The 9,873-nt window shown below is 41.7% G+C and overlaps 1 protein-coding gene across 1 annotated transcript; it reads left to right on the top strand.

Moving 5' to 3' along the window:
- The first annotated feature begins 4,008 nt into the window (after nucleotides 1-4,008).
- Nucleotides 4,009-6,799, top strand: LOC132494913 (intraflagellar transport protein 70A-like). The gene has a single exon (XM_060106341.1). The coding sequence runs from the start codon at nucleotides 4,185-4,187 to the stop codon at nucleotides 6,183-6,185; it is 2,001 nt and encodes a 666-aa protein (XP_059962324.1). The 5' UTR covers nucleotides 4,009-4,184; the 3' UTR covers nucleotides 6,186-6,799.
- The last annotated feature ends 3,074 nt before the right edge of the window (nucleotides 6,800-9,873 follow it).

Here is a 9,873-nt window from a genome sequence, read left to right as displayed (position 1 = left end):
AATGCTTAAAGTTTAACTAAAGCTCTGGAATAATCTTTATTTCTCTTAGGAAGGACGATTTAAGGACTGAACGAGGCAAGCATGCATCCAAATACCTACGATTTAAATTTTGACTGTCAATTTAGCCCATTAACCTTGTCCTGATCTGTGATGTTTGCCTGTGTGAGAGGGATAGTGGGACAGCCCTGTCCACGGAGCATTTTAAAGATGACAAAAGGTTCTTTGAATTATTGAGGTTTTTCTGGAGGGATAAGTGTCTGCAGCCCAATGCAGACGGGTTCCTGTGTCTGTTACAGATTGCTCAAATTTGTGTGGGCAATTACACAGGGGGATCGCATCGATGCAGGGCCTCCAGCCACTGACGCCACACAATTACACAACGGCTTCGGTGCTTAAACTTTAAAATTCTTACACCATTGTGCCTGTTCTATTAGAACTGCAGCAAATGATCCAAAGCCAATTCAAATGACTGGAGAGGAGGTGCTCAGGGCGAGAGGGAAGAGGTGCAGTGTGGCCCCTACTGGCCAGCTTAAGCAATCACCGACCCCCCGTGCTGAGGAGACCACAGGCTTCTTTGTGCTTTTCAGTCCATGCTTTTCAAGTGAGGCCAACAGTTAAAATTACCTAATTCACAGAAGGGCTGTGAGGATTAATGAGGGAAGTTAGGCAAAGCAGGACCTGGTCCTGGTACAGAAAGTCCTGCATAAACACAGGGGCTTAGAGTAGCTCTTTGTTTGGATGGTTGATTGATTTCTTTAAATGTCAATATCCACAGTCGTGCCTTCTCTGGTAATTCCATTTATAAACCATGTTATTGTGCTCTTCCTAACAAGTTAATTTAGGTAATAACACCACAAGCCCCCAAATACAAGCTACTTGATTTTTTAAAAAAGATATCCAAGAAGGAAATTTAATTAAAATATTAATAAAGCTGGAACTGCCAGTGAAAGGAGAATTCATAATGAGGTTAAATGTCTTACCACCTGAGCATAAATGTTCCCAAATGTTGATTTGGTATACAATTTTTCCAAAACTCTTAAAAGGTTAAACAGATGCTCCTAAAAGTCAATCAGTTACATTACCAATTTGACACTAATTTATTCTTTCTGCCTTCTTTATGGTGGAAGATTGGGGGGGTGGGAAGGAAGAAGCAAGGGGACTGAACTACCAAACTGGCCATCCTGAAGAAAATGGCCTAGAATGAAAGGGAAGAGAAATAACAGCTGGAAAATGGTTTTGCAGAAGGTCTTTCTTTAGCAAGGAAATTGTCTGACCGCAGCTGTGGTTGTTGAGATGTTCATAAATTACCAATGTTTACCAACAGGAAGTGATTACATTTAGAGGATAAATAAGAAAACATAACTTCCAACTAGTTTTAAAAGAGAATGTCAAATAGATTATACATACAAATAGATTATGGAATTTGGTCATCTCACATTTTGACAGGCAGAAACATAAGCATGTTAAGAACTTTTAGCTCCTATACATTTTGCCCGAATGGAATTCTTCTACATGGTAAAAATGCCTCCCTTTATGCAGCAAAATCCACCCTGAGCCCAACACTGCTTTCCTAAAGTCTAATTCCTTTCAATAAGGCACTAAATCTTTTTATTGCAACCACAAAATTCTTTCTTATTGCTAGAGATGGTACACTAACTTTTTTGATACATGCTCCAGCTTTCCAAGATTCTGTTGGAAACAAAATGATCCTTTATGACATTTTATAATATTCCACCCCATTTACTGCTTTCCAGAATTTCTATCATTAATTAAAGGGCCTTCTTTCACCATCCCCCTCCCAAAAAAAACCCTAATCTATTCCCCAACTGCCTGCCATAGACTAAATAAAAGTCAGTCTATCACAGCAGCAGGGATGGTCGTGCCAATTTCACAGCGTGATTTGTGCACTCATTTCATTTTGAAAATGACCCTGCCCTCCATCTGTCTAAGCCGAATGTCCTGCTTTTTCCAAGCCAGGCCTCAGGAGCAGCAGCACATGAAATAAGGAGGAAGGCACAGAACGTCTCCCTCCTGCCCGCTTCAGCAGCCACACTCACAGACACAAAGAGGGGAACCTCAACTGATGCCTGTAGGGACTGGAGAAATATGGGGGACAGCAGAGATTCCTTCTATTCTGCTTACATTCCCAAGAAGCCATTTGAAGGTGAATGCTTTCATGGTGCGAATACAACTCTGAAAATCAGACTGATAGACTAAAGATATAAAAGGCAATTTTCCATTTCCATGTTCTGTCATGTTACCTTGATCTACAATAGCACCTCACCCAAAGTATCAGGTCATACATAAGGATTTTAAAATACTGAGCCTGAGTTTCCAAGAGACAAGTGCAGTCAGGCAGCCATAAAGGTGAAGATCCTCCCCCAGCCACCTACCCACTCCCCAATTACTGAGCAGCACTAGCAAGCATCCCTCAACCCACATACCTCCCTGAGTTGAAGGCCCTAAAGGAGTGCACCCAGAGATCAAGTTGAAAGAAGCCTCGGAATAGAGTTCTGGTGGACCCCATCAGCTGCTTTCTCTGGGGATCTTAGGTGGGCCAGAATGCCACTCAACCCATCTGAAATGGGTACAGTTTGTCCCTTTCTCAGTATTCATGAAGTGGAAGGTTCCTTGTCTGGTCCCACCCAGAAGGACAGACCTCTGTCAGTTTCTCAGCAGCGAAGACTGAATGAGTATATAAAGTCAGTTGCTTTATGATACAAGCAATCACATGCCTGCAGAAGTCCCCTGCCAGCTATACTGGGTAACTAGGAACTATACCACCCCCACTAGTTATTTCCTAACACCTGCTCACAGCTGCAAATCAGATCTGGAAGTTCAAATTTCTACTGCCCACACCAAGTTGGTTCGTTGTTTTAATGGAGGAAAAAAAGACACTAATGTTCCAGAATACAACGTGGCAGCAAACACTGGGCTTTTACAAACTCATCTATAGGGAAAAAATGGAATAGGTTACAAGCAGTCACTATTTCCTACTGAAACTATCTGCTGGATATCATGGCTCTGCTGCTACCTAGCTGTGTGGTCTTGAGCAAATTATTTAAAACTTCCTAGTGCACAGATTCCATATCTGTAATATACAGATCACACGGTGGTCATTAAGATTAGAAATAAATTCTGTAAATTGTCTTAGGGCCATACAATATGATTGCTGTTGGCTCTGGAATTTATACATAGAAAAGATGTTATGGGCAGCAAAAGGACTTGCATTGAAGACTTTAAGTATATAGCAAAGACATGATTTTATTCGTACGCCGTTTATCTTAGATACTAGATAGTCCAAGGCAGATCATGGACGACCAATGGAGATACAGGGAGATCAAGGAAGACTGATTTCTTATTTGTAGTGAAAGTTGGAGGGCCAGGCCAATAGATATGGCCAAGATTAAACGCCAACATCTGTTCAGTAATAACTGTTTGGGGTGAGGGGGGAACACCTGGATCTAAAATTAAACGTCTCCCAATACCAGATAATATTTACAAAACCATTTCCCATCGTTAATTTGCGGAAACGACAAAGATAAGAACTATTATTACCCTCTGCATTTATGTCTTAGAAAGTGTGCCCTCAAGGCAGCTTAAAAAGAGAAGCTACTCTAATTCCAGGAGAATGCCAAATAGATATTCCACCTTTTCCTTCCCATAAAAATACAAAAACAAACCGCGAAACGACGCCATTAGTATGTATTGCAAAGTGTATAAGGCTAAAAAAGAAAGGGATTTCAGACCGCAAATCTTTCTTCCCCGCGCCAGAGACAGGTGACACAGCAGGCAGCCAGCAACTCTCAATCAACCTCAACACTAAAGAAAGGCAAGTGAAACCTCATCTCCCCGCAACCGAGGGTCTGTCCCGCAGAGACTACGCCTCCCAGAATGCAGCGCGGCCGCGTCCTGACGTCGGCGCCATCGGACCTGTGCATGCCGGGAAGTAGAGTTTCCGTTTCTGAACTGCCACGAGGCTTTTCATCTCTCTTGCTGGACTCACGACCTTCGCAGCCCAGAGTCTTCGAGGGCCAATACAGTAGTTTAATGATTCACCTCAGTGATTCCTTTATATTCCTTACGGAGTTTTTCCGTTGCAAAGCAATATCCGGACAAGCAGCCTTCCGTTTCCGGTTGGCATGTTGCCGTGGTAACTGGGACACACAGCGGCGGAGAAGGTTATGGCGGGGCGGGGCGGTGCGCCCATCCCCGACGGGGAGTTCACCGCGGTCGTGTACCTGCTCATTCGGGATGCCCGCTACGCCGAGGCCGTGCAGCTGCTGGGCGGAGAGCTCCAGCGGAGCCCGAGGAGCCGCGCCGGCCTGTCGCTGCTGGGCTACTGCTACTACCGCCTGCAGGAGTTCGCGCTGGCCGCCGAGTGCTATGAACAGCTGGGCCAGCTGCACCCGGAGCTGGAGCAGTACCGCCTGTACCAGGCCCAGGCCCTGTACAAGGCCTGCCTTTACCCAGAGGCCACCCGCGTCGCCTTCCTCCTCCTGGACAACCCCGCCTACCACAATCGGGTCCTCCGTCTCCAAGCCGCGATCAAGTACAGCGAGGGCGATCTGCCCGGGGCCAGGAGCCTGGTGGAGCAGCTACTGAGTGGGGAAGGAGGAGGAGAAGACAGCGGGGGCGAGAACGAGCTCGATGGCCAGGTCAACCTGGGCTGTTTGCTCTACAAGGAGGGACATTATGAAGCCGCGTGTTCCAAGTTCTCTGCTGCCTTACAGGCTTCGGGCTACCGGCCTGACCTTTCCTACAACCTGGCTTTGGCCTATTACAGCAGCCGGCAGTATGCATCCGCGCTGAAGCATATCGCCGACATTATTGAGCACGGCATCCGCCAGCACCCAGAGCTGGGTGTGGGCATGACCACTGAGGGCATTGATGTTCGAAGTGTTGGCAACACCTTAGTCCTTCACCAGACTGCTCTGGTAGAAGCCTTCAACCTCAAGGCCGCCATAGAATACCAACTGAGAAACTATGAGGTGGCCCAGGAAACCCTCACAGATATGCCTCCGAGGGCAGAGGAAGAGTTAGACCCTGTGACCCTGCACAACCAGGCGCTAATGAACATGGATGCCAGGCCTACAGAAGGGTTTGAGAAGCTACAGTTTTTGCTCCAACAGAATCCCTTTCCCCCAGAGACCTTTGGCAACCTGTTGCTGCTCTACTGTAAATATGAGTATTTTGACCTGGCAGCAGATGTCCTGGCAGAGAATGCCCATTTGACTTACAAGTTCCTCACACCCTATCTCTATGACTTCTTGGATGCCATGATTACTTGCCAGACAGCTCCTGAAGAGGCTTTCATTAAGCTTGATGGGCTAGCAGGGATGCTGACTGAACAGCTCCGGAGACTCACCAAACAAGTGCAGGAAGCAAGACACAACAGAGATGATGAAGCTGTCAAAAAAGCAGTGAATGAATATGATGACACCCTTGAGAAGTATATTCCTGTGCTGATGGCCCAGGCCAAAATCTACTGGAACCTTGAAAATTATCCAGTGGTGGAAAAGATCTTCCGCAAATCTGTGGAATTCTGTAATGACCATGATGTGTGGAAGCTGAATGCGGCTCATGTTCTGTTCATGCAGGAAAACAAATACAAAGAAGCCATAGGTTTTTATGAGCCCATAGTCAAGAAGCATTATGACAACATCCTGAATGTCAGTGCTATTGTGCTGGCTAACCTGTGTGTTTCATATATTATGACAAGTCAAAACGAAGAAGCCGAGGAGTTGATGAGGAAGATTGAAAAGGAGGAAGAGCAGCTCTCCTATGAGGACCCAGATAAGAAAATCTACCATCTCTGCATTGTGAATCTGGTGATAGGGACGCTCTATTGTGCCAAAGGAAATTATGACTTTGGTATTTCTCGAGTTATCAAAAGCTTGGAACCTTATAATAAAAAACTGGGAACTGATACCTGGTATTATGCCAAAAGGTGCTTCCTGTCATTACTAGAAAACATGTCAAAACACATGATTGTGCTTCGTGACAGTGTTATTCAAGAATGTGTCCAGTTTCTAGAACATTGTGAACTTTATGGCAGGAACATACCTGCTGTTATTGAACAACCCCTGGAAGAAGAAAGAATGCATATTGGAAAGAATACAGTCACTTATGAATCCAGACAATTAAAAGCTTTGATTTATGAGATTATAGGTTGGAATATATAGTAATGTCTAATAATGGCTTTTATCAAAATGGCTCTGTTAACTATACATATTTGCAACTCTTTTATCTGTGTTTGTCCTTTGGCATCTTCACATTTGTTATACATTGAAATTTGTACTTTAAAATTATAATTAAAATTATTTTGATGTATCTTTTGAGAAACCTCACAAAAGAATTATAATAAAAAGAACTTGAACCCTAGAAGGATTTATGAAAAATTCAAAAATGAATGGGGAAGTGTGTCTAATAGTATTTGTAATGCCTATGTTCTCTCTCCTTTGTATCTTTTGTGTTTTGCTATATCCTGAAAAAATCCTGCATGAGAAGATTATATCATCCAGAGACCAGGCACTATCAAGTCCAGAACTTAGTTAATGTACAGAACATCTGGACATTAGTAATAGGGTTTCACATTATACTTCAACAATTTACCCTTAAGTAACACTAACTGGTAATGCATACATTTTTCATAGATTTTAGTATGTCTTGGAAGAATTTTCCAATACAATTGAAATGCTTTATCTAACAAAAATTCCTTATGTTCTAAATTTTTTTTTTAATCTGTAAGATTCAGTAGGAAATCTTGTGCCATAGTAAAACTATGGTGCTATGGTGTGGAGACAATAAACAATTGACAAATTTCCATGGTTTTCTTTTGTCCATTTGTGAATAATTTGAATATATAATCTTACTCTTTTCATAATTGATCTTTAACAGTGATTAATAACAAGTACCCTTAGAACTCGGTTCTTAATTCTTGTTTCTACTTAAGACACATTAATACTGGACTTTGCTTTTATGTTGTAGCCTTTTGGAAAAGGAAAAATATTCTACGCTATTCCAATGACCCTATCAAACTCTCCTACTCATACCATAGAATGGTATCAATGGATTCTGAAAACTTATCTGTTAGATTCATAATGCCAGTTTCATAGTCAAAACTCAATAGTGTTTGGGGGTTCTCACTGTGAACCCCACTCATTCTGCATAGACATTTAATTTTCTATAAGCTACAGGAGCTTTACTGTTTGTTTCCCCAGCCCCTTACACCTTTGCTCATCATAAAAGTAACTGCCGGGCTTCCCTGGTGGTGCAGTGGTTGAGAGTCCGCCTGCCGATGCAGGGGACACGGGTTCGTGCCCCGGTCCGGGAAGATCCCACATGCCGCGGAGCGGCTGGGCCTGTGAGCCATGGCCGTTGGGCCTGCGCGTCCGGAGCCTGTGCTCCGCAACGGGAGAGGCCACAACAGTGAGAGGCCCACATATTGCAAAAAAAAAAAAAAAAAAAAAAAAAAAAAGTAACTGCCATGCTCACTTGATCTGGTTTAGGAAAAGTCAAAAGCATTAGGTTGAATCATACTAAATTGCTGATTTTGAAAGTTTTCAGCCTATAAAAATAGCAATTCCCATGGATCAACCTAATAGCTCTCGATGAACAGTAGGAATTCCTGCTATAATAATTTTCTTTTTCTTTCACAGAGGAAACAGCTAGATAGGTACCCAGATAAAGCATGCTGAGAATAATTCTTCTGTAGCATGACATATTTGGGTACTGAAATTCTATCATAATCTGTGAGAATTTGGCTCATAGTGACTTCTACTTCATGGGCTGGAATTTATGTCATCTTTTAGTCTGTTATCCGAGCTGGTACCATTTATCTAGTTGATGGTGATGGTCTCATATTTGGAAGGAAACTCTGAAGGGATTATTAAATGAATTAATATGCTGTACATTGGAGGAAATTTTCCATTTGCTTAAGAAGTATAGAAAACATACAGTGTCCTCACTCAAGTAAAGGACTCCTTTCCAAACCTAGTGGTTCCTTCTATTACAAATTAACTTCTGGAGCATGTAAAGAAAAACATATTTTACAGTTTTGGTTTTCCTGTTGGCATGTTAACTGGGATGCACACTCAACACACCTGATGTTACTGAACAACCCCTGGAAGAAGAAAGAATGCATATTGGAAAGAATACAGTCACAGTTGAATCCAGACAGTTAAAAGCTTTGATTCATGAGATTATAGGTTGGAATATGTAGTAATGTAGTAATGTCTGATAATGGCTTTTATCTAAATAGCTTCGTTACTCCCATTTCACACATTTAAAAAATCTATATCCTTGACAACTTTACAGTTGTTACATTTGAACTTTGTACACGTAAAATTATAATAACAAATATTATTTGATGAACTTTTCCATTTTTTTAAGAAGAGTAGGGAGCATGCAGTATGAGCTAAATCACTTTTGCATTCTCTCTGCCAGTAACAGTCACCAGGTCTTGCCCCCAAGCAACAATTGCTAGAGTGACATCTTTGTATAAGCAAGTAACCGTAAATAGCAGTTTCTATTCTACTTTAGGCTGTAGAAAAGGGTGTGGCATGAGCCAAAGAACTGCTAAAGTGGGTATGTTTGCATTCATCTGGTGACCAATATGTAATGGTCCATGGCTGGACCATTTCTCAATCAGCAAATAAATATAGGTTCATTGCGCCATCTCAGGATAGACTGTGCTGTCCAATAAGACCAATTTTCACTTTAATTTTTGCCTCCACTCCATTTTTTAGTCCTTCAAGTTTCTGGGTCTCAGCAAAGTTGAGTTTGGACCCTGGCCTAAGCTCTTTTAGAAGTAGAAGTATTAAATGAATGAGAATTGGGTTTTTTTTCAGGTATGAAGTTTGGTCCATGACTTCATTTTTCTTCCATAATTGGGTTGTTTGGTTAGTCTTAAGTTTTATAATCAAAATTTCCCTTCATATTCCACTTTTTATTTTGCAGAATTGTTGTGCCTCCTTGTGAATACTAACAAATATCAAGTGTGGACACTTTGTGATGTGTTCAGTATAGGTGAAAATGAGCACCGGACTGATAATGAAAAGACTAAGGTATGAGTTCCAGACTTTCCAAAATTAAGTTTTAGGACTTAAGAAATTCATTTACCCTTGAGATCCCAATCATTCGAACTACTAGACGCTCTTCACAGTTACTTCTGGCTGTAACATCTGATCCTGTATAAGTCATATAGAAGAAAGCTGCCTTCTTTTACGACCTGAATACATGAACAAGTCACTCAGGAACACAATATATATTTTTATTATAAATGAATGTTTTCTGGTATTTTGACTTATGACAGTAAACGTTAACACCTCAGGTAGATGTTTGTTGTTATTGTTGGATGCTATAACATTTTGACTACTACTAAGAAATTTGCATTTCTGTCTTTTTTTTCACTTGGAGATTTGCTTACAGCTCTAGCTATGAATGTACTATAAGGCAGTCCTCGTTCTCTGCTATGGTTGTGCATAAATCAAGAATTTTGTAAATATTCAGAAATTAATTCTCTTAACTTCCCTCTTTTAGTTTATCTACTAATGTCTATTTGTTGGGGATGGGGAGATGTGATTTTAATTCTTCCCCAAGATGATATACAAAAAAATGATACATAAATGATATATACTCCAGGAGTTTTATTAACAGGCTATTATAATATGCATTTTTAAAATCAATTATTCTTGAAATAATCAGAGTCTCTCCTACCCCTGAAGGCCTCCAGCTGCAGAGAGGAACACTGAGGTGAAGAGGAAACGGAGCTTTAGCTGTGTGATTTACTTCACAGCCCACCTTGGATCCCCTTCATGTCCAAATCTCAGTAGTTAATCGAAGGTCTGCTGCCATTAACAGAACAGCAGT

Source organism: Mesoplodon densirostris, chromosome 8 (assembly GCF_025265405.1).
Source record: "Mesoplodon densirostris isolate mMesDen1 chromosome 8, mMesDen1 primary haplotype, whole genome shotgun sequence".
Classification (NCBI taxonomy): domain Eukaryota; kingdom Metazoa; phylum Chordata; class Mammalia; order Artiodactyla; family Ziphiidae; genus Mesoplodon; species Mesoplodon densirostris.
This window is presented reverse-complemented; position numbering and strand designations above follow the sequence as displayed.